Source organism: Hyperolius riggenbachi, chromosome 2, assembly GCF_040937935.1.
Source record: "Hyperolius riggenbachi isolate aHypRig1 chromosome 2, aHypRig1.pri, whole genome shotgun sequence".
Lineage (NCBI taxonomy): Eukaryota > Metazoa > Chordata > Amphibia > Anura > Hyperoliidae > Hyperolius > Hyperolius riggenbachi.
The window spans coordinates 108,745,964-108,771,362 of NC_090647.1; the positions used below are offsets into that span (position 1 = coordinate 108,745,964).

Below are 25,399 nucleotides of genomic sequence, written 5' to 3' on the forward strand. Positions count from 1 at the left end.
ATAGTAGTGGTATAGGTAGTGTTAGGGAGTCTTGCCCAAGGAATCCTACTGAATAGCTTCTGGATTACTGAACAGGAAGAGCAAGTTTCAAACCCAGGTCGCCTGTGTCAGAGCCAGGCAGAGCCCTTAAACAGTATACTATCCAGCCACTGCCCTCTGTGGTCCGTTTGCTCTCTAGGAGTCCACCCGGTCCCCTCTTTTGCGTCACTGTGAGACCCGTGATCCCAACAGTGTGTACGCCCCAATCGTACTCCTATGGCTGGGAGTCAGTGGCTAGCTAAGAAGCCGTGGGCCGGTGCAAGTTTAGCACTGGGACCACCCAAGCATGCTATAGATAAGAAACAGTGTCAGAAGTGCAAGAAGGGGATGGGAAACTGTGTGTTAAAGTGAACCTCCAGACTAAAAATCTACTCAGCAGCAATGAAAAGGCTTGGTGTTTCTTAACAGTTTCACAGCATCAGAACTTTGTTTTTCTTACCCAAGCCTCATTTTTAGCTGCACTGGTACTGGTACGAATAATAGCATAATATTGTGTATGCTTATACTAAGAAAAGAAGAAGAAAACTGCCCGGGCGTTTTTCCCCCTAATGCTGTGCAAAGCATGTTGGGATTTTTGATGTTTTTGTTCTCGTTCTGCTGTTTTGGTGCAATTTTTTTAAAATTTAAGTTTGAATTTGAGATTTGAAGTCTAGTGTGCACAGCTGGGAGGGGTGATCAGGACACAGGACAGTTGGAACGGTGTCTCATGCTCCCTGTCACCTCCTTTCAACCAAAAATATTGGCTGCCCCCATGAAAATGATGGCTGCCCCCATGAAATCACAAACATTTGCTTGTTCTTTTAAAACAGGGTGGTTAAGAGATGATATTACCTATCTATTTTAATTAACATGACTAATGTTACTTAATAACTACATAAGGACCAGGGGTGTTTTGGAGGATCTGTGCTGGGTGGGCTCTTCAGCCCCCAGCACAGATCAGCAGGCAGGCAGGGCGATCAGACTCACCCCCTTTTTTCCCCACTAGGGGGATGTCCTGCTGGCGGGGTCTGATCGCCGCCACTCGCGTGTGCCTAGCGGGGGGATCCTCAAAGCCCCCCTCCGCATCGCTATTCCCCCCTCCCTCTCCTTCCATCTATGGGCGGTACAGGACGGCAATCCGTCCTGTACCGCCTCTGATAGGCTTCAGCCTATCAGATGGTGGTGATCCCCGGCCAATCAGAGGTCGGGGATTGCCGATCTCCTTTACGGCGCTGCTGTGACAGCAGCGCCGTATGCTGTAAACGCGTGATTACATTTCGCCTGTGAGCCGCGATCGGAGGCTCGCAGGCTGTTTACGGAGCCAATGCCCCCCCCCCCCACCGTGAACTGACATGGAGCGGCCGCTCGAACGAGCCGCCGGTTCCATGGAAACAACACTGCGACCAACCGCCGCGTAAGGCGGTCGTTAAGTAGTTAAAGGGAACCTCAACTGAAAGGGATATGGATGTTTCCTTTTAAATAATACCAGTTGCCTGTCAGTCCTTCTGACCTCTTTGGCTGCAGTAGTGGCTAAATCACAGCCCCTCAACAAGCATGTAGCTAATCCAGTCTGACTTCAGTCAGAGCACCTGATCTGCATGCTTGTTGAGGGGCTGTGGCTAAAAAGTATTAGCGACACAGGATCAGTAGGAGAGTCAGGCAACTGGCATTATTTTAAAAGGAAAAATCCATATCCTTCTCAGTTTAGGTTCCCTTTAACCTCCTTGGCGGTAACCCCGTGTGTGGCACGGGGTAAGCCGCCGGAGGGTGCCGCTCAGGCCCTGCTGGGCCGATTTTCATAATTTTTGTTTTGCTGGACGCAGCTAGCACTTTGCTAGCTGCGCCAGCACTCTGATCGCCACCGGCCCCTGCCCGATCGCCGCTATCTGCTGCGGCGCGGGCCCCCCCCCCCCTCCAGACCCCAGCGCTGCCTGGCCAATCAGTGCCAGGCAGCGCCGAGGGGTGGCCCGGGACTCCCAATGACGTCCTGACGACGTCATCCCGCCCCGTCGCCATGGCGACGGGGGAAGCCCTCCAGGAAATCCCGTTCTATGAACGGGATTTCCTGATCGGAGATCGCCGAAGGCGATCGAAGCGGGCGGGGGGATGCCGCTCAGCAGCGGCTATCATGTAGCGAGCCCTCGGCTCGCTACATGATTAAAAAAAAATTTTTTTTTAAAAAAACTGCTGCGCTCCCTCCTGGCGGTATTTTTCATACCGCCAAGGAGGTTAATGACCTTCTAAGTTTAGGTTCCCTTTAATGACAGTATGTTTGTTTAGGCTTAAGTTTCCCTTTAATGATCACTACTTTTCAAATCAATTATAGAAGTGAATATTATCAGCACAGGACCAATAAAGAGCTAATACTGTGTTTGAGGGGTGGGCCCCTCTAGCCCAAGGGCCCTGATGCAGTCGCTACCTCTGCACCCCCTATTGCTACGCCACTGCTGGGAGTGTTCTGTGCAAGTGCAGTTACAGTCTTAACAGGAGCGTATTCGGGGAGTGCCCATGGTCGCAACCATATGTGTGCAGTGGCCAATGACTCAGCTGAGTCGCAGACAGCGGCAACACTGAAGGGACTGGGAGGACGGCAACGGCGAGGGAGCTAACTGACTGCAGAGAGCGAGGGAGCTAACGGACTGCAGAGAGCGAGGGAGCTAACTGACTGCAGAGAGCGAGAGAGCTAACGGACTGCAGAGAGCGAGGGAGCTAACGGACTGCGGAGAGCGATGGAGCTAACAGACTGCAGAGAGCGATGGAGCTATCAACCTGCAGAGAGCGAGGGAGCTAACGGAGAGCGAGGGAGCTAATGGACTGCGGAGAGCGAGGGAGCTAACGGACTGCGGAGAGCGAGGGAGCTAACGGACTGCGGAGAGCGAGGGAGTTAACGGACTGCGGAGAGCGAAGGAGCTAACGGACTGCGGAGAGCGAGGCAGCTAACGGACTGCGGAGAGCGAGGCAGCTAACGGACAGAGGAGAGCGAGGGAGCTAACGGACTGCGGAGAGCGAGGCAGCTAACGGACTGCGGAGAGCGAGGCAGCTAACGGACAGAGGAGAGCGAGGGAGCTAACGGACTGCGGAGAGCGAGGGAGCTAACGGACTGCGGAGAGCGAGGGAGGTAACGGACTGCGGAGAGCGTGGGAGCTAACGGACTGCGGAGAGCGAGGGAGCTAACGGACTGCGGATAGCGAGGGAGCTAACTGACTGCGGAGAGCGAGGGAGCTAACGGACTGCAGAGAGCGAGGGAGCTAACGGACTGCGGAGAGCGAGGGAGGTAACGGACTGCGGAGAGCGTGGGAGCTAAGGGACTGCGGAGAGCGTGGGAGCTAAGGGACTGCGGAGAGCGAGGGAGCTAACGGACTGCGGAGAGCGAGGGAGCTAACGGACTGCAGAGAGCAAGGGAGCTAACGGACTGCGGAGAGCTGGAAGAAGTCCCAGGGAGGTATAAATCCTTTGATGCATTTAATCTCAATGAAGAAATAAGAAAGAAGTAACGAAATTTAAGATCATATTTCTAATTTTTATTTCTATATATTTTGTTCTGTATAAAGTGGTTTTGACGTTTATACTTCCACTCTACCTTATAGTTTATCAAGTCACCATACTTTACCTCCTCAGAGAGAACAGCGAACTCATCCCTAGGAATTCTCCTCACAAACTGACTTCCATATGGAGCCCTTAATACCGCCCACATCTGCTATGGCAACCGTAATCCAGCCAAGTCCCCTGGTCCCTGCCAGAGCGGTGCGCACTGGGTAATGTAGTTTCTTGTCAGGCATCTCCAGCCTTCTAAGCCGACTGCGGAACTACAACTACCAGAGAGGGGCTCACAGGCTGCTGTTGTTTTGGACCAGCTGATTGCAGAGTGCAGGGGTAAGCTGCAATGTTGGGATTTATTGCATAAGTGTGGAGGCGAGGGGGTGGTGAAGTGTGATTTGGGTCACTGTGGAGGGGTGGAAGATTCCAGGGTCTCGCTAGGTCCCGGGATGTAACCATAGACAAGCGTGGCGCAGCGAATCTCCATCTGCTGGCTGGCTGCATGTAGGCCTGTAGTGGCTCAGCCCCGCAGCCAGTTTCCAGAGTTTCGTCTGGACTTTACCTCAGCCTTGTCAGTCCGTAAATAAAGTGATTTATTTTACCTGCTTGTGAGGTCCGTACATGCGGCCCGTACAAACAATCCCTGCAGAGATAAGGAGCTGTGTTTGTCTCCCTCCTCCTGTACCTCAGCTCAGCCTGTACAGTGATTCCCATGCTTCCCCCTCCTCTCTGTCCTCCCAGACACACTATTATGTCTCCCCTTCCCAAACACAGGCTGGGGGCTAGAATGATGGCCTGTCCTTAGCAAGGAAGCATTAAAGCTGCTGGACAGGTATAGCTGTATTTAACTTTTCTTCGTTCTTCCTCACCATTTGGACAATCTGCTCTGCTCAAAAGCCTTTGAGCAATGTGTGTGATATTCACAACTAGTTCCTGCCATTGTTGAACTAATTAGCCTTTTAGGGCCCATTCACACTGGGGTGATTACCACTAGCGCTTTTTAAAGCGCTAGCGCAATATTAACTATATGGCAGTGATCTTACTGCCGCGTATGCCGGCGATTAGCGCTGATTGTGAAATGTGGTGCATGCAGCATTTTACCGTGATTTTAGAGCAACAGCGATTCACAGCTTAAAAAGCGCTAATCGTGATCGCTCAAATGCGAGAGTGTACAAAAAGCGGCAGCTTTTTGCGTTTGATAGTGTGAATGGGCCCTAGGCTACTTTCACACTGGTGTATTTCGTCTGACAGTATAATCGCATAGCAAATGTGACGTAACTAAATTGGAATGGGATGTTTACATCTTTGTGTTGGCAGTACCTGTCAGAACAATGCTAGGCATGCTGTCTGGTACCTGACATCATGTGCGTTCACCTTATGTATTGTATGCCTTTCATCAATTTTCCCCTGCCATTGCATTGAGATACTATTTTTATTGGATGTGCAACACAACGTCCCAGTGTGAAGTTAGCCTTACTCACTCATACATTAAACTGTCCAAAAAATATCTAAATCTGATGACACTAGTCTACTTCAGGGGATCTAGCAGAAAACCTCATAGGGAAATTCCGGTAACGTGATTTGGTGGATGGCACCCTCAGGAACTGCTAGGTTTCCAAAAGGTTGTAGTAAACTATGCCCAAACTATACAGCCAATCACAATGCTTTGTGCTGTAAGAGGGTACTGGGATTAGATAACTGTTCCCCCGGGTGTATTAAAGGGTGTCTGAAGTGAAAATACAAACGTGAAGTGGCCATACCAGGGGCTTCTTCCAGTCTCCCATATTCTCCATACCCCCTCAATTTTGATGGCCACCCCTCCTGTGGCTGAGCCCAGTTACAGCCAGGGTGCATGCTCAGTCCTCACCGTATGCTCTCCTGGATCAGTCTCCTGAATGGCTGTACGGAGAGTTCTGGCCATGCTCAGCTCAGAAATAATTGTAACTGTTTCCACTTTATTCCGTCGCTAAAACGGAATAAAGTGGAATTCATGAAAAAGAAAGTGGGCGTGGTTTAGCGTTACATTTAGGATTAGTTATCTCCTTTACTGCTCTGTCGTTATTCCTGTCAGATCATTGCTGACAGAGAAGATGGAGCCATTTGAAGTGGTTATGTATTAGCTGAGAGTGATTCAAACACGCAGAAGGGCAAGAATAAGGTCTGCAACCATATAAATTTGTAAGAGAATAGATTTATTTGCTATAACACGACATCTGCATTTCTCTTGAATCATATTGTAAGAGAACACAGGCAGTGTCGGGGTTAACTAATTTGCTAGCTGCACTATAATTTTTTAGAAAAGGCTCCTATCAAATTGTGGGATTGTCCCAACCACTTTCAGAATCCTGGTCCAGGTGTAAAGCCCTATTCAGAATGTTGCTACGTAGTGCTCAAAGGACTGCCTTTTACCCAGAATTCCATGGGAATCTTATGGCCTTGTGTTAAAGTACCACTGTAAAATGGAAATATCGACACGTTACCGAATGGTTACCGAATTGTTATCGAATTCACACCGAATGAGGAAAAACCTTGATGAATAGAACTAGAAATCGCTAAACTTCGAATTCGGTAATTTAACAAACTGGCAAAAGTTATCTCAAAGAGAATGATGAATCGAGGCCCATGTGTGTTGGCAGAGCATGCATGGTTCAAAAAAAACAAAGAGGGACAAAGCACATAGATAGAGGGGTGGCTCATGAAGCTGAGGGGGCCATAGATAGTATGGTGGACTAGAAGAATCCCCAGTTATGGCCCACCTCATGTTTTTTATTTTGTTTAGGTGTGCTTGAACGGTTAGCGTAAAATACTACAAATAACACTTATGAGATGTATACAGTGTACACACACACCCACTTTGGATTTGATAAATAAAGGCTTGTTAGAGCAGCATGTCTACCTTTGTGTTTCATCCTATCATCTTTTAATACTCTGACTCTGTATGTATTTGAAAATCAGACGAGCAGTTTCTGTAGTTTCGAAGTATGTTCCTAATTCTTGGAAGATACAGGAATCCAGTCCCAGTTTTGGGATCTCCTTTTCCATATTTTTTGTTTAATAATACGCCAAACGTTTTGAGTGGGTGACATATCTTTACTGCAGGCAGAGCAGTTGTGTACCAAGTCTTTTACTACAGATGGTGGTTTAATGCATGCAGTATGTAGCTTGGCATTATCCTGCTGAAAATAAGCAAAGCCTTGCCTGTGAAAGCCATCTGGATGGCAGCAAGTGTTGCTCCAAAACACACACACACACACACACACACACACACACACACACACACACACACACACACACACACACACACACACACACACACACACACACACACACACACACACACACACACACACACACACACACACACACACACACACACACACACACACACACACACACACACACACACACACACACACACACACACACACACACACACACACACACACACACACACACACACACACACACACACACTTCATCATGTGTGCTGGTTTTTGAACTGCGCTGAAAAGTCCACCTATTTCGGTTTTATAACTTGACATCAGCATCTGGAGTGCTATAGCTTCTGCACCTCAACACTGCTAGAGGAGCAATAGAGATGATCGGCAAGATGCTAATTTTCTGACATAGATGTTATACCAGTTGTGTGCAGGCGGTGACTGGGCCCACCTGATTCACCTTACTCTATACAGTCCATACACAGCTGAAAGCACTCTAGAGGGCCCAAAGCCGTTATAAGAAAGATGGCATTCTTGCCAGTGCAGGGGATGCCTGACATTTACAGCACATCTGAAGTGAAATGATGAGATAAACATATACACATGTTGTACTAGCCCTAATAAGAAATTGTCTGAAGTCCTTTTTCTGTTGTCTAGTACAGTAGGTGTTAGAAAAATGTTATCTATGCAAATTAGCTTGTCTAATGCTGGGAATACACGGTTCGTTTTTGCCTTCGTTTAAACCTTCGATTCGTTCGGTAAACGAATCGAGTGTTGAAAACGTATGTGAAAATAGTCATAATCTCATTATAGTTTCGATTAATAGACCCCAAAAACGAACGACTAGTGATCGAACATGTTTGATATTATCTCTCTTTATCCATCTAATCGAGCCATTGGTAGGCTTGATGGCTGTTCAGATCGATTATATATTCGTTTATGCTAGTCCGTCCCTGTAAAAAGGGATTTTCGTTTCGTTTCTTTGCAGCCTTCGATCATTGGAAAAACGAAACCATCAGAATCGGAAAAAAAAACGAAACCGTGGGTGGTGATATTAACCGTATGACCGATTATTTCGGGATCGAAAAGGACAAAAGGCACAATCGAAACGAAGGTTTAAACGAAGGCAAAAACGAACCGTGTATTCCCAGCATTACTGCTTTCTGAATTCAGTCTGGTTTCCTGAAAAATAATTAGAAGCCAAATTATCTGAGGGAAAATGTTACCAATAAGGTTTGAGTGCTGAAATGTTCAAAGGGTCATTACCTCTGATTTTATATTCAGAAAGTCAGCTTTGTCAGGGTTTAATTCAGCGGGATAAAACTCCATATTAACTGAAAAAAAACGACTTATTTAGCTTACCTATCCTGTTGTTTTTATTGCTCACTGTCAGATTTAGAAGAATGTAATATGGTAAATAGAAAAAAAATACATCTGCTGGTTTCCTTCTTTACTGTGATACCAATTCTGTCCTTTTCATTTTTTTCCCAACCCAGCAGTGTTTTAAAGTGGACCTGAACTCTTGCACAGGACAGAAGGAAAACAAAGAAATGCACCCTGAGGCTACTTACACACTAAGACGTTGCGTTAGGTGCTACGTCAAAGGGGTTCTGTGGGGGTTTCTAAAGAGAAAAACTGCCACTTACCTTGGGCTTCTATGAGCCCCATGCAGCGGTAATGTCCCACGACGTCCTGCTCCCATCCGCCGTTCCCCGCAGCCGGCACCGGGCTATTATTCGTCTGACATACAGACGAATAATGCGCGTTGCCGAGCCTCCGCTCGCGTCATCTGAGGCTTACTGCGCAGGCGCAGTACAACGGAGCATTGTACTGCGCTTGCGCAGTAAGCTTCCGATGACGCAGGCGGAAGCGAGCGGGTGCGAGGCCACTCTAGCGCAGCCGCAGTTGGATCCCATGACGCTTAGACCGGTGGCTGGCGGCGGAGAACCGCAGATGGGAGGAGGACGGCGTGGGACATTACCGCTGCACCGGGCTGATAGAAGCCCAAGGTAAGTGTCCGCTTTTCTCTTCCACAACCCCCCACAGAACCCCTTTAAGGTCGCATAACGTGCACCTAACGCAACGGATAGTGTGGTTGTAGCTGGACGTTACATTGAGCCGCATTGAGCGACTCTTCACACGTCCTGTGATGCGTACTCTTGGACGCATGCGGCATCACGTGGTCCCGCCGGCCAATCTCCGCACAGAGCGGCGCTCCAGGAAGTAAACACTGCACGTCACACCGTGCAGTGAATATTAATTAGCCATGTGCCTGGCCGAGGAGGAGGAGGGGGACTCCTCCTCCTCCAATACTACTGAGCATGTGCAAACAGTCTAACGCGGCTTAGCCACGTAGAACGCACAGCATGCAGCACTTTAAAATAACGTGAAGTGTTACAATGTAACGCAATGTGGGCACTGTGAACAGCCCATTGATTTTTCATTACTGTGCGGTGGGCTGTGTTACAGGCTGCACTGACGTGCGCCTGTAACGTCTCACTGTGAAAGCAGCCTGAATGTATTTAGAGAGTTTTGCCTGTTTTAATTCCCCCTCATTTGTCTCTAATCACAATTTGTAATTTGATTCTTCCCTGTGTCACATGACTGCCTATGGCAAATAAGCAGATACTCCCATTTGAAAGCACAGGCTGTAAACAATATGTCTGCTTCCATGAATCAGGAAGTAGAAACTGTGCAAATTTATTTAAGGATTCGTATCATCTGTAACAAATATATGTTTTTTGTTTAAAGGTTATTATGCTGTTGTGTATCTTTTAGGCTGGTTTCACAGTGGGACGTTAAAGTCCCATGTTACAGCAGCCAGTAACGCAGCCTAACTCACAGCACTGTAAAATCAATTGTGCTGTTCACAGTGCCCACGTTGCCTTACATAGTAACGCAGCACGTTTAAACAAAGTGCTGCATGCTGTATGTTACACTGGGCTAAGCAGCGTTAGACTGTTTGCACATGCTCAGTAATATCGAAGGAGGAGGTCTCCCCTCCTCCTAGCAGCCAGCCACATGGCTAATTAATATTCACTGCACTGCAGAGACTCGTGGTAGAACTGTGGTGTTGTCCGGATCATGAACGAATCGTTCATTAGATCCGGATCTTTTTTGTGAGTCGAATCATCCGGATCATCACAATGAAAGATTCGGTTCACAGTGGATGTCTGTCTGGAAGAAACAGGAACATAATGAATGTACAGTGCAGGGAAAGTCCTGTCCTGCTAGTCATTTCACCCAGTCTGCTTCCCTAGTAAAATGATTCAAATGATTTGGTTCAAAGATCCGGATCTTTTCAATGATCCGATTCAAATGATCCGAATCCTTAAAAAGATCTGGACTTCCTATCACTAACCTGGAGCGGCTACTTTGAGAGCTATATAACGCGTCTCAATCTGACGTCCAACTTCAACACCACCATACGTTGCATTAGGGGCACGTTATGCGACCATAACGTCCCCTAAAACGCAACGTCTTGGTGTGTAAGTAGCCTTAAAGTAGAGAGAAGTTCTGAGTTCAGGTCCGCTTTAAATGTCCCTCCCTACTGCCACAGCTTGTTGTTCCTCCCACAGCAAACATCACCTATACAACAGGCTTACATCACTGTATAAACTCTTCAAAGGGAGGGAGGATTCAATAACCTTCTGGCCAGAGTTATCCCATCCAAAATAGGAAGCTTTCCATTATAAGCATGCTGAGATAAGCTTGTTACTGTAGCTAAATAATCTTCCCACAATCCCGCCGGCACTACACAGTTCCTGCAGTTAGGCAAAGGCATCCAGACCAGGTAAAAATAAAAAAAAATGGGAGGCATATAGGGACTTATTTTAGGAGCACTAAGTATTACAGACCTCCTGAATTTTTTAGGGAAATAGAGCTATCAAATCCTGCACGCTACCTTGGGTATAGGGAAGTGAAAATCTTAATATTTTGACAGTTGTAGAAAAGTATAACTATCTGCAGATTGAAAAGGAAAACATATATATTTAAATGTTAAATGAATTACAAAATTGCTGATGTGTACAATATGGATATATCAACGTTGTAACTATTGGATTTTTCTGTAATGTGAAATTAATTTGGCTGGATCTCCACCTCCGGTAGTTTGCAAGAAAACAGAGGTAGCCTGTCTTATGGTTCTCATAGGATCTGTATGTGTGAGTTTGCAGTAGAAGATATTGCCATCACGCAGTGCAGTCTATAATTGCTTATGTGTGTCTCCTGAGAAACACAATTTATACAAAATGTGTAAGGCGTACTTGAAAAAAGGGTGCCCAGAAATAGCTGACAGTAGAATATTGGTACATTTTCCAATCTTTTACTCCGTTTTCAGTGCTAATGATGATAGTGAAAGTGGACCTGAACTCAGAACGTCCTCTCTGCTCTAAAAGATACACAACAGCATAATAACCTTCAAACAAAAAAAAACAAAAAAAAAAAAATATTTGTTACAGCTGATACAAAATCTAAAATACATCTGCATTGTTTCTACTTTCTGATTCATGGAAGCAGACATATTGATAAAATCCTGTGCTTTCAGATGAGCCTATCTGCCATCTCTGCCGTGGCAGTCATGTGACACAGCTGAGGGATCAAATTACAACTTGTGATCAGATACAAATGAGGGGGAATTATACAGGCTAAACTCTCTAATTACATACAGGGTGCATTCCTCTATGTTTTCCTTCTGTTCTGTGCAAGAGTTCAGGTCCACTTGAAATATCAGTAATCGATGCCTATGTTTAACTACAGCTTAACCTAACCCTATTCTCACACTGAACCCTCCCTCTACCGATGCCTAACCTTAACCACTTCATAGGGCTCTAGTCACAAAACGTCTCCTAAATGACTTATTTATCACCCAATTAATAAAAATAACCTTTCAGCACATTTACAAGCAACCTAATCACTCAAAGTAAGTGCTCCCCCTGATTCACTTCATTTCAATATCACTTTTCTTACCTTTTATATTTTTTCCCTTTGTGAGCGGAAAAATGTAACAAAGATCAGGTGAAAAAGCTTTGTGAATCATCCCCAATGCGGGGAAATTGGGGCACCCACAATGCAAAATATGGCTACATATAGTGGGTGCAAACTCCCGCTATTTGTAGCCATATTTTGCATTGTGGGTGTCCCCTTGCCCCCGCTATTTGTACCTATATTTTGCATTGTGGGCGACCCCTTGCCCCCGTTATTTGTAGCCATATTTTGAATTGTGGGTGTCCCCTTGCCCCCGTTATTTGTAGCCATATTTTGCATTGTGGGCGACCCCTTGCCCCCGCTATTTGTACCTATATTTTGCATTGTGGGCGACCCCTTGCCCCCGCTATTTGTAGCCATATTTTGCATTGTGGGCGACCCCTTGCCCCCGTTATTTGTAGCCATATTTTGAATTGTGGGCGACCCCTTGCCCCCGTTATTTGTAGCCATATTTTGCATTGTGGGCGACCCCTTGCCCCCGTTATTTGTAGCCATATTTTGAATTGTGGGTGTCCCCTTGCCCCCGCTATTTGTACCTATATTTTGCATTGTGGGCGGCCCCTTGCCCCCGCTATTTGTAGCCATATTTTGCATTGTGGGCAGTCCCTTGCCCCTGCTATTTGTAGCCATATTTTGCATTGTGGGCGGCCCCTTGCCTCGCTATTTGTAGCCATATTTTGCATTGTGGGCGACCCCTTGCCCCCGCTATTTGTAGCCATATTTTGCATTGTGGGCGGCCCCTTGCCTCGCTATTTGTAGCCATATTTTGCATTGTGGGCGGCCCCTTGCCTCGCTATTTGTAGCCATATTTTGCATTGTGGGCGACCCCTTGCCCCCGCTATTTGTAGCCATATTTTGCATTGTGGGTGTCCCCTTGCCCCCGCTATTTGTAGCCATATTTTGCATTGTGGGTGTCCCCTTGCCCCCGCTATTTGTAGCCATATTTTGCATTGTGGGTGTCCCCTTGCCCCCGCTATTTGTAGCCATATTTTGCATTATGGGTGGCCCCGTGCCCCCACTATTTGTAGCCATATTTAGCATTGTGGGCGACCCCTTGCCCCCGCTATTTGTACCTATATTTTACATTGTGGGTGACCCCTTGCCCCCGCTATTTGTACCTATATTTTGCATTGTGGGTGTCCCCTTGCCCCCGCTATTTGTACCAATATTTTGCATTGTGGGCGACCCCTTGCCCCCGCTATTTGTAGCCATATTTTGCATTGTGGGCGACCCCTTGCCCCCGCTATTTGTAGCCGTATTTTGCATTGTGGGCGGCTCCTTGCCCCGCTATTTGTAGCCATATTTTGCATTGTGGGTGTCCCCTTGCCCCTGCTATTTGTACCCATATTTTGCATTATGGGTGGCCCCTTGCCCCTTCTATTTGTACCCATATTTTTCATTATGGGTAGCCCCTTGCCCCCACTATTTGTAGCCATATTTAGCATTGTGGGCGGCCCCTTGCCCCCACTATTTGTAGCCATATTTAGCATTGTGGGCGGCCCCTTGCCCCCGCTATTTGAATTTTTCTCCACATTGCCAGTATTTATATAGGAGTATATTTTGGCACCCAGACTTCCGCCGATCACAGTTGCCAAAGTTTTCCGTTTCCAGTATGCAAGACCTCTTTTTAAATACATAAATGACACAGTGACCATTCCTAAATCCAGTGTTGTAAATAATCTACTTTCTTCACAGATGCAATGAGCCATGCTAATTTTGGAAAAAGCTCTACGTAATTAGCTGCTGGATATCAGGACCACAAACAAGGTTTTCTTTGTCTGTGGCTCATGATTATATGAGTAGAAAGAACAAGTCTCCATGAGATACAATCCACTGCAGTGCTGATCACAACAGCTGCCCGAGGAGAGGGCACTGGTGCTGTAAAGCAATGGAATATATTTAATATGTCCCTGCGAGATCTGGAGATATTATCCAAGTTCCATGCGCCCTGGTACTAAACTGAGATGCTTCATTGCAAATGCGTGCATCTATTATCTCCTTTTTATGGACAGATTAATAAAACATAAAGTATACAATCAGACATATGTTTGTGAGGATTAGTCTACAAGATAGTACACCGTTGGAGAGTAATATTCTGATACTCGTATTGTAAGCACATTAGAGTGGAAGCTTGGCACACAAGGAAAATAATATACCGGAAACACCCATGTCACATGACTGCATTAGCCACTTCCTCCGAATTCCAGACTTCTGTACAACATAGATCTAGAATGCCTCCTCCCATCCTGGTCCTCCAAAGCTAGGAAGAGGGCTGAGCAGAAACAGTGTGGTCATGTGACCGCCACTTGCTGAAATTTTTTCTGCTGTTTATTTAAATGTTATAAATTGCAGTAGCAGACAGTTTACATTTATTGCATTGCCTGATATTTTGCTGTAGCGGCTGCCTGAAGGGAGAAGGCTGAAGAAGTGACTGCTGGGGTGGGAAATGGTCCTGCGTTATCCTGTTAGCCTTTGACCTTAGCCTGGATGTGTGGAGGAGGTCCAGTGGTGGCATGGGTGACCAGATAATACTCTACAGTGTTGATTACCCTTTGGAGTTTGTACCTGTCGCTTGTGGTTGCGCCTGCGTACCAGAAGATAATGGAGGATCATAGGATGGATTTGATTGTGGCAGTCTTGTAGCTGGTCAACAGCTCCCGGGGCATTCCAAACTTTCTCAGTTGTCTTAGGAAGAACAGCCTTTGCTGAGCCTTCATTTGGCTGTTGGTGGTCTCACACCATCTCAAATCATTGGTGATGGTAGTGCCTAGGAACCTGAACACTTGAACCTCAGTGCCTTTTGATGGAGACTAAGTTGAGTGTGGGTTGGTGTGGTGGGGGTTCAGTCTGTGGGAGAGATATTATCGGGGACGGGGTGTGTTCGGGAATGAAGGGACAAGAGTGGGATAGCAGTGTGAATAATATACCGCCCCCCTCTACACATATCATTATTTTCTTAGCCCTTTGTGGGCTTTCGGTGACGGGGTCTCTTCACCAGCAATTTAACATAACGGCAGGCTGCAGTCACTCCTCAGAGAGCTCTTTAACCTCCTTGGTGGTAACCCGCCGGAGGGTGCCGCTCAGGCCCTGCTGGGCCGATTTGTTTAATTTTTTTTTTGCTGGACGCAGCTAGCACTTTGCTAGCTGCGCCAGCACACTGATCGCCGCCGCCCCGCACACGATCGCCGCTATCCGTCGCGCCGCACGGCCCCCCCAGACCCCGTGCGCTGCCTGGCCAATCAGTGCCAGGCAGCGCCGAGGGGTGGCCCGGGACTCCCAATGACGTCCTGACGTCAGTGACGCCGGTGATGTCATCCCGCCCCGTCGCCATGGCGACGGGGGAAGCCCTCCAGGAAATCCCGTTCTTTGAACGGGATTTCCTGATCGGAGATCGCCGAAGGCGATCGAAGAGGGCGGGGGGGATGCCGCTGAGCAGCGGCTATCATGTAGCGAGCCCTGGGCTCGCTACATGATATAGGGGGAAAAAAATTTAAAAAAAACTGCTGCGCTCCCTCCTGGCAGATTTTTTTATACCGCCAGGAGGGTTAAGGCCTGTAACCCACTACAAATCGCTAGTGCAATCGCTGGCATTTTTAAGAAGCGTTTTGTACGCTATTTTATGACCATTTTCCAGCGGTTTTGGGAGCGATTTTAAAAATTGTACGCTTTTTGTCAGCTATTGTGTTGCGATTTTAATTCAGATTGGTCCTTTCAATGTATCATAATTTTATCTACAGTTTGCAATCGCACTCAAATCACTATGTGTAGCGATTCATGAGCGATTTGACAGCCCTTTAATACTTTACATTGAAGCGCAAACGCTTCCAAAATGCTGCATGTCCTGCGATTGTGATTTTGCTAATCGCAATTGCTTCTGTGGAATTTGTTACATTTATTTACATTGGCAGAGCGTTTAAAGAAAGCGCTCCCAAAAGGCTCTAGTGGGTTCCAGGCCTCATACTTTGGTTTTAAAAATCATTATAGGCTTGTATAGACAAGCAGATTTACTGAAGTTGTGTTGCAGTTTTTAGAACACTGTGTGTTCTAATTTTCTGCATTTGGGTAACTGCTAATGCATTGCACCTGCACAACCATAGTCATGTATTGCTTTGTTTTCACCATGACTCATAGGCCTAAGGGCTTCTTCCAGGGCTGTGGAGTCGGAGTCGTGGAGTCGGGCAATTTTGGGTGCCTGGAGTCGGAGTCGGGAAAAAATGCACCGACTCCGACTCCTAATGAATTTGTAACTGTAATTAAAATAGAAAATATGATAAAATGTTCTATTTCTCAGATAATAGTCATTAAAAATAATGTATATATACAGTAATAGCTGTGCTTAGTCCACAAAAATGAAATAAACCAATCAAAATTAGTTACTTGTGCTGCTTTAATAAAGCAGTCCCCGTATTTTTAAGGTCAGATATACATATCTGATTGTGACTGTATATATGATGTCTACACAGGAATCTCTTATATATACTAAATAACATCTATGCTGTAAGAATAAAGCCTGATGTGTAGCTGTGTCACTAATAGAGATGGTCAATGAGATGGAAATAATTCTGCACTGATGCTGATTTATGCAAATGTATGCACTCCCTTTGCTGATGAAATCAAATAATTTGATATGTTATTAAAATTTGGTTTGGTGACTACAAATTAAAGGGTACCTGAGACGGATGAAAAGTAAAGTTTTATACATACCTGGGGCTTCCTCCAGCCCCCTTCAGGCTAATCAGTCCCTCACTGTCCTCCACCACCCGGATCTTCTGCTATGAGTCCTGGTAATTCAGCCAGTCAGCGCAGTCCGGCCGCATGCCACTCCCACAGCCAGGAACATTCTGCACCTGCGCAATAGTGCTGCACAGGTGTAGTATGCTCCTAGCGGTGGAGTGTGTTCATGCGCACTACGCCAGACTGGCTCAAGTACCTGGACTCATAGCAGAAGATCCAGGTGGTGGAGGAGGACAACGAGGGACTGATTATCCTGAAGGCGGCTGGAGGAAGCCCCAGGTATGTATAAAACTTTAATTTCATCTGTCTCAGGTTTACTTTGTTACACAGTAGTACTATACTCTACATATGCACTCCTCACAGAGCTGCAGGAAATACACTGAGAATGCTGTGCACATTGAACACAGAGGTGTTGTCTGTTTACAATCTCCTCTTTCCCCTGCAGAGTACCTGCACATCATTCTTACATGTACCCACACTTACATTGCCTAGGGCCTGATAGATGTTCTTTGTTCCGGTTTGTACCTTTTACAAGTACTATTACTAAGGACTAGTTTTAGTCTAAAGGGAATAAATATAGTAGTCTACATATCCTTCTCACTTCAGTTGTCTTGTAAAATTCCTAAGCGTTGGCAGTTATGAGACGAATTTCATGTTACATACTTTTAATCAACAAAATTGTAATATGCAAATTAGAGGAGTCGGAGTCGTGGAGTCGGAGTCGGTGGAATCCTAAACTGAGGAGTCGGAGTCGGTGGATTTTTGGACCGACTCCACAGCCCTGGCTTCTTCACACTACTAGAGCTTTTCTGAGCAATTTGTGATTTTAAAAGCTCTTGCTAATATTATCCTATGTTACAGTGACCAGATTTTTCTGGGTCCAACCTGGGACGGGACCGGGGGGGGGGGTGGGAGGGAGGGTTGCCTTGGGTGCGAAAAATGGGCATGGCCATGACATTGTATGGGCGGAGCGTAACCGTAACCCCAAAGCAGCAAATATAGCCAACTATGACCATTAAATAATAAATGTAGCAACTGTTGCCCGAGACACCAGAAAATAAGGGTAATGTGGGCAACATTTCAGCAGAAAACAGACGCAATTTGGGCCACATTTCAGCAAAAAACAAACGCAATTTGGGCCACATTTCTGCAGAATACAAACGCAATTTGGGACACATTTTAGCAAAAAACAAACGCAATTTGGGCCACACAAAAATAGTCTCTAGTACAGGGCTTCGGACGCCATCTTCCCGTAGCCCTGCTCTACCTGCCGAACACTATGCAGGCTGCTGGAGCGGGGCTGCGGGCTATGAACTGGCACGGCGTCTATTAGACACCGCATGCCAGTTCATGCAATGGTACGGTGACCAGAGTCCCGAGGCCGGGACGTGCTAAAAGCGGGACGTTTCCCGGGACCTCATGCAGCCTGGGACAGGGGACACAGAATCCGGGACCTGTCCCGGGTAAAGCGGGACGTATGGTCAGCGTACCTATATGTGTGTGTGCACACTAGAGCGATGTGATTTTATAAAAATCCCCCATAGCATTGCATTAGCAAGAGATTTTAAAATCTCTAGTGCTTAAAAAGCTCTTGCAGTGTGAACAAGCCCTAAATACTGCTATATCCCAACTTTGCATTGAGGAAAACGTCACAGGAAGGAGTTGGGGCATTGTTATTAAGCTAGGAGTTTGGCTTCCTGTACCATTGTTTGTCAAACATTTAAAAATATTTTTGTTGCAAGTTACTAGGCCCTAGTAACTAGGGGAAAGCCAGTCTGCTTTTTTTTCTATTTTGTTTAACCAGCTGAGCGGTCTGGACGAGCTCAGCTCGTCCAACACCGCCAGCGGCTGCCGCTCAGGCCCTGCTGGGCCGATTTTAATGAAATAAAAAGCAGCACACGCAGCCGGCACTTTGCCAGCCGCGTGTGCTGCCTGATCGCCGCCGCTCTGCGGCGATTCGCCGCGAGCAGCGGCGAAAGAGGGTCCCCCCAGCCGCCTGAGCCCAGCGTAGCCGGAACAAAAAGTTCCGGCCAGCGCTAAGGGCTGGATCGGAGGCGGCTGACGTCAGGACGTCGGCTGACGTCGATGACGTCACTCCGCTCGTCGCTATGGCGACGATATAAGCAAAACAAGGAAGGCCGCTCATTGCGGCCTTCCTTGTTTATTCTGGGCGCCGGAGGCGATCGGAAGATCGCCTCCGGAGCGCCCTCTAGTGGGCTTTCATGCAGCCAACTTTCAGTTGGCTGCATTAAATAGTTTTTTTTTTATTTAAAAAAAACCCTCCCGCAGCCACCCTGGCGATTTAATCAGAACGCCAGGGTGGTTAAACTGTGGACATCAGCCAATACTTAAAACACAAACAGCCATTAATTAATTGTTTGGCAAGCATTGCTGGATACTTCCATTGTAAGCAAAACAGACCAAATGCAACAAGAGCTCCAGGGGACATTTATTAACTATGCATGCATGTAAATATGCTCTTTGTAGTACTAGGACAGTGTGATTTGTCCTGTGTAGGATTTATTGGAAGCTCACTGGGGAGGAGCACAAGGATTCCACCGAATTCTGAACTTTGAGCTCAAATACAAAATTATAGCTTGGTGTCCCATGCTGGCAGGCTCCAAATTCCCTGGGGAATACCAGCTTGCAGGGGGTTAGCAGTGCCTGGAAGGGGGAAACCTACGCTTTTTTAAAACATTTTTTACGTAAATGCACACTGAGAACAAATCTGTTGGAGTTTGGCATGCTGGGGTTTTAAAAAAACACTTTCTGCCAAAGTTTAAAATGGGTTTTCCCCCAAGACTTCTGGGTCTTTTAGGGGTCTTTTAGGCTAAGTTCACAGACTAGACAACAGGAACACAACAGATCAGAAAAGCGGTTCCGCACATTATCCGCACATTGCTTTGCAAACAGTGAAGCATGCAGTCAATGAAAGGTATGCTTCACTGTCACCTGTTCATGTGTTTTCCTCTAATGCATGGCATGCAGTGCATTACGATGCCGCATGTCATTATACCGCAACGCACTCGCCGCACTGTGAAAGTTGCGCAGTATGGGGCATTGCAGTGCAGCAAGCAGTGTTACAAAGCATCCTGTTATATCGCTCTGCAACACAACACTGTGAACGCAGCCTTAATATGTTATAACAAAAACAATAGTACATCTGGTACATGAAGACATTTGTAATGCGAGTGTAAGTAGAGAACGGTCTGTATTGTCATTCTGTTTGTCATGTGCATACATCATAAATATCCTTGTCTGCTCCCAGCTACAGAGTGAAGCAGTGGACTGCCATGGAGGACAACCCCACGCAGCACAGCTCAGGTGTCCATTTCCTGAATGTTGCTCACACCTACGTACCCAACACTAAGGTGGAATGTCACTACACTCTGCCAGCTGGCATGAAGGGCTCCACCAGCGACTGGATTGGCATTTTTAAAGTAAGTTTGTGTTTTAGCCATTTATTTCCACAGATCAGCATGTTATCCTGGCCAGTATAAGAAGGATTTACATCCCATATACAAGCAAGACATTTATTTATGTATAATAAATAGGAATACAACCTCCTCTGGGCTTTTAGTTCTGTCTGCACCCCTGTTGAGGAGAGTTTTCTTCCCTTTCATAAGAGGAGTAGGATATATCTCTTCCGCTGGGATGACATCAGAGCTGTGGAGTCGGAGTCGAGGAGTCAGAGCAATTTTGGGTACCTGGAGTCGGAGGTTTCAATAAACTGAGAAGTCGGATGATTTTTGAACCAAATCCATAGCCTTTGTAAAAGTTAGACTAAGGAGTTGGAGTCGAGGAGTCAAACAATTTTTGGTACCTGGAGTCGGAGTTGGTGGTTTCATAAATTGAGGAGTCAGTCGGATGAATTTTTTGTACCGACTCCAGCCCTGGATGACACAATAATTATTATTTTTTATATGTATATATGAAAGACCACAGAGAAAATCTGGTTCCCATATACTGACTAGTTCTAGGTCTGTTGTTTCAATTACCGTATTTTTCAGACCATAAGACACTTTTTTTTTGTTCCGCAAAAGTGGGGGTAAAAAGTCCCTGCATCTTATGGTTCAAATGTAACATATTACATGTCTCCCAACACAGCGACGCAAACGCGCATAAGCGATCGCAACGCAAACACGCACACCCGATTGCGAACCGCACCTGCCTGTCCCTCCGTATCCCCTTCTGTCCCTTCGTGTCCCCTTCACACGAGGGACAGAAGGGGACAGACAAGGGACACAAAAGGGGGCACGAAGGGACAGAAGGAAACGGGGACAGAAGACGACACAAGATTGGGACAGAGGAGGGGACATGAGGACACATGAGGTACAAGGGGACCATGGATGCAGCAGGTTTAGTGTATATTTTTTCCCCTGATCTTTGTCTTCTAAATCTAGGTGCGTCTTGTGGTCTGAAAAATACGGTACTTTAACTTGCTCTCTGTTTTTTTCAAAAATTTATTTGGCTACAGAGTGAGAGCTGTAGCAGACTAAGGGCTTAATGGTGGCCATACATGGTACAATTTTTTTCATACAATCTTACCATTTCTATGTAGTATAAGGGTAAATTAAAGGAATACTATCGATACCCAAGTGTTCAAAAATGACAGTGTACAAATAATGTCTAAGTAGCTGTGTAAACATTTTCCTACTTTTCATGTTAAATATCAGAGGCAAAAGCTGTAATTTATTGAGGGTAGGATTTAGCTATATTGGGACAAATCAATTGCAGAAGGGGTGTCTGCTTCAATACACAGCCAGAGTTGCATATCAGACTACAGAAAGCAAATATCAAACATATCAAACTCTGAAAGCAAAAACAGTATGAAAAGCTGTGACATTTAGTTACATTTCCTCTGCTCTCTTCAGACACTTCAGTCAGAAACACAGGACAGGACACAGGAGATGCAGCTGTTCTGTCTGTCACACACAGAGCTACACATAGTATGCAGGAGAACAGAGGCACCAAAAAGATAAAAGGAAGCTAAATGAGCTTAAAAACCAAATTCTTGGTAAATAGAGGAGGTAGTGGTGGACTTACCTCCTCCAAGTAGACACACAACAACTGTAGTGAAGACAGTCAATATATTTTATTTATGAACTCCAAATATGCAACGAGTTTCGCAGGTTTGATCCCGCTTCATCAGGCAATAACAACGGAGCAATAGCATATGTGGTCAGTAGAAGAGCCAGGCACCTCTGTGCTACACATAGGGCTTGATTCACAAAAGAGTGCTAACTGTTAGCACAGCCGTTTTCGCGCAAAGTTTCGCATTGCGCACTATCGCGAATTTTCGTGCGAAACGATAACGGTTTTGCACGCAAACGCGAATTTTTGCGCAAAAACGGTATTGATTTCACGCAAAAATTCGCGTTTGCGAGCGAAAAGCGGCCGTGCTAACAGTTAGCACTCTTTTGTGAATCCAGCCCATAGAGTTAACTCATGGCTCAATCAGCCGTCAGTTTGAAAGTGTTTTGATAACAGTAAACAAAGAAGTTGCTACTAAATGTATACACCAGTATACCAGCACTTCCCAAACAAATCCTGTGTCAATTGAAAAAAATATGTGAATCGATAGTATTTCTTTAAGTGAATATACTGAAAGGATAATTTAGGCAGTTCCCTTATATTCCCTTATATTACATAGAAATGGTAAGATTGTATGAAAAAATTGTACCATTGTACCATGTATGGCCACCATAATTCACCAAGTTCCATTTGGTAGAAATTACACTTTCGGTATTTTAGACTTTTTTTCTATTTCACTAAGGTTTCACAAACGCGGTAATAGTTCGGAAACTGACTGAAAAACATGGCTTCAATTCCCTAAGACCTGTTTGTTAAAAAGTCTAACTAGCTGTGGAGTAGGTCTCGGCAGCAAGCTATGTTCTGCTGCTGAAGAGCCCACTGCTGCACAGGGAATGCCGCTCTGTAAAGTAATGAATGGCACAATCCAATTACTGATCTCCTCCTCTGTGCTATGTATGCCCTGCAGCCACAGCAAAATAGCCAGCTCGCTCTTCTTATCGCAAATGCTGTAATGTGCAAGTGTGTGAGCAGAGCCCTCTGATTGGATGCTTGCATCTGCAAACATCCAATCAGAGGGCTCTGCTTGTGTATGTGCATTTGTTAACAGCGGAGCAAGCTAGCTATCTTGGTGGGGAGGACCAGTAATTGTATTTGTGCCGTACATTTTTTTATTTTTTTTACAGAGCGCTCTTTGGCGCTCAGACACCATCCCTGTCAATGGGATAGTGTTCTGCAGGTATAGCACGGGGAAAGGGGCCACTCATTTATTTTTAAAGCTACAGTCTTTTAGTACATAGTCACTCCTGTTCATTAATGGCATCCTGAGAAAAATATAGTTTATGATAGCTGACCTTTAAGCTTGCCTATCAGCCAAAAACCAAAAGCTCCTCCTCCCATTTTCACCCAGCTAGTTCCCCAAAAGAGAATGGAACGGTGGTGGGGAGCCGCACAATTAGTTGCTGGGTGGTGATAGGAGGGAGCATGTTTGGCTTCTGGGTGAAGGTCAGACAGGATTTAAGAAAATAAAAAACTTCTTAATACTAGTATTATTTATTTAACTAAAACTAAGGGGCTACCAGGGACATAAGGTTACTTAATGTTAGCTATAAGCAAATTCAAATATTAACGAGAAACTGTAACTAAGGATTGAGCTTCATCCCAATAAGTAGCTAATACCCCCTTTCCCATGAGAAATATTTTCCTTTTTACAAACGGATCATCAGGGGCCTCTGTATGGCTGATATTATGGTGAAACCCCTCCCACAGTGTGATGTCAGCACCTAGGTACTGACATCACACTGTGGGAGCCTTGTTGCATTGTGGGAAAAAACAGCAGCTACTTCCAGTGACATCACCTGCCAGCAGTAAAAATGTCACCATGTGATAAATGTCAGAATGTAAATCAGGAAGAGGAAAGATTTTACAATGGGCAAACACTGACTAAATCATTTATACATAATTATTGTAAAAATTTTTAATTTTTAAATTAAGCACTTTTGTTCATTACATTATTTTCACTGGAGTTCCTCTTTAATGAAGTGATATGATTATTATTTTGGCAATGAGGTTTATTTTGCTTCTGCTTGCTTCATCCATCACAGCTTTCGGTAGACTTGTTCATGGGGTTTATTTTAAAAGGTCTGTTATGTTATGCAGGGAATCTGTTCACTTTAGGCATACAGCAATAGTAAATTCTTCACCATGCCTTTGCTTTGAAGGTGCTTTGTGAAAACTACACTGTTGACATACTGGGTGCATTTATTCCGTAACAGGTAGGCAGCTCTTCTATACGAGACTACAACACCTTTGTCTGGGCTTCGGAATCTTCTGCAGATGGACTGACATCCCATTGCAGTGTGCAGTTTCAAGGTTAGTAATTTATATTCCATTAGATAGATATCCCCCATTGTGTACAGCTCTTTAGCTAGGCAAGTTTTATAAGTCAAACGTTACATACTCACCTGACGACGATCTGCAACAGTCTACTGGATGCAAAGCTAAAGACGCCGACCATACGCCTCATACGTTTCTGGCTGACTACATGTATGATGCTATGTGAGGGTGGCTGAGGAACAACAAGTGAATGCGACTGAGCGGTTTCAGGCGGGCTGAGCTGCAGCGAGAACAATGCAATCGTGTAATCCGCGGGTGTCTGGCATCGCTAAAGATCCAACATACCGGATCTTTAGTGGTCGGCTTTGCACCACTGCACCCACGCTGGTCTGACTGCCCAGTTCTCGGCCAAGGTGGTTAAGATTGTCCGCCATGGCCGATTGCAAAGCAGCATGGGCATTAACACACTGCCTAGTAAGGTTATCAATATTTGGTGATGAACTCTGTCAGTAAAGTACAGAGACCAAAAGAACCGCTTTCTAAAGAGTGCATTGCTCTGACAGATAAACTCTAGTTGCTATAGATTACTGCACTTTGCACATCCTTCTTACTCTTTGTATTGCATTCCTAAATAAACTAGTGTAAATATGCACAGTGTTAAAGGTCGCTTGTTCTGTATACATGGACTTTGGATCTATATGCAGTATCTTCCAGACGGTAACGTTCCACCATCCAGGAGTAACTGAAAGTGAGTGAGAACTGCAGTGAGTGAGTTTGCACTCTGAGGAGATGATGGGGCAGATTTATCAAGGCCAATGAAAGGAGGTTGAAACAAAACTGAAGCCGTTGCTCAGAGCAACCAGTAGGGTTTCAGCTGTTGGGATTCTGATTGGCAAACCACAGCAACTGCAGCCACAAGTAGAGGTGTTTAAAACTAGCGATAGTGCGCACAACCAGTCCACCTGTCAGAAACCCTTCTTATAACTATATATTGTGGCATAGTGGTAAGTAGCCCCATCATCCCAAGGTCCCCCAAAAGAAAAAGCGTACACAATAATGACTTGTAAGAGAGGCATATAACAATGTTGGCTTTCTTACAAATAGGTTTGATCGTTCACATCGATACTCCATAACAGCTGTCTCCAGTCAAAGGCAGGTGCACAACACAAGAGCTTTTTAAACACTAGAGATTTTAAAAGCTCTTGCTAATGCACTGCTATGGGGGATTTTCACAAAATCACATCACTCCAGTGTGCACACACACACATAGGATAACATTAGCAAGAGCTTTTAAAATCACAAAGCGCTCCGAAAACCTCTTCTGGTCTGCACCAGCCCTAAGTGTAGTAGAATCTACGTGCATCCCTGGACTCTTTACTATGCGGTTTGTCACAATGTGTGACATATCAGAGGTGGTAAGCACGCTTGCCACACATGATAACTGTGTTTATTACCCCTCCCATTGACCCACCTACCTAGCCACGGTCTCCTTGGTGTGTAGGAGGTGGCTGTCAGAGCAGTACATGAAGAGTTTACAG

General features: G+C 45.6%; 1 protein-coding gene and 1 long non-coding RNA gene across 5 annotated transcripts in view; one reads left to right on the top strand and one right to left on the bottom strand.

Annotated features, from left to right (window-relative positions):
* Positions 1-3,685, bottom strand: part of LOC137544023 (uncharacterized) — a 270,055-nt gene extending 266,370 nt beyond the window's left edge. For all 3 annotated transcript variants that reach the window (XR_011025700.1, XR_011025701.1, XR_011025698.1), the window contains exon 1: positions 3,629-3,685. This is a non-coding gene — a long non-coding RNA (uncharacterized lncRNA). The remainder of the gene's footprint in view (positions 1-3,628) is intronic.
* Positions 3,686-3,814: 129 nt separating this feature from the next.
* Positions 3,815-25,399, top strand: part of CALCOCO1 (calcium binding and coiled-coil domain 1) — a 70,104-nt gene continuing 48,519 nt past the window's right edge. For both annotated transcript variants that reach the window (XM_068267175.1, XM_068267176.1), the window contains exons 1-3: positions 3,815-3,891; positions 19,762-19,933; positions 23,801-23,897. In XM_068267175.1, the coding sequence (XP_068123276.1) occupies positions 19,787-19,933; positions 23,801-23,897 (244 nt within the window). In that variant the 5' untranslated portion in view covers positions 3,815-3,891; positions 19,762-19,786. The remainder of the gene's footprint in view (positions 3,892-19,761; positions 19,934-23,800; positions 23,898-25,399) is intronic.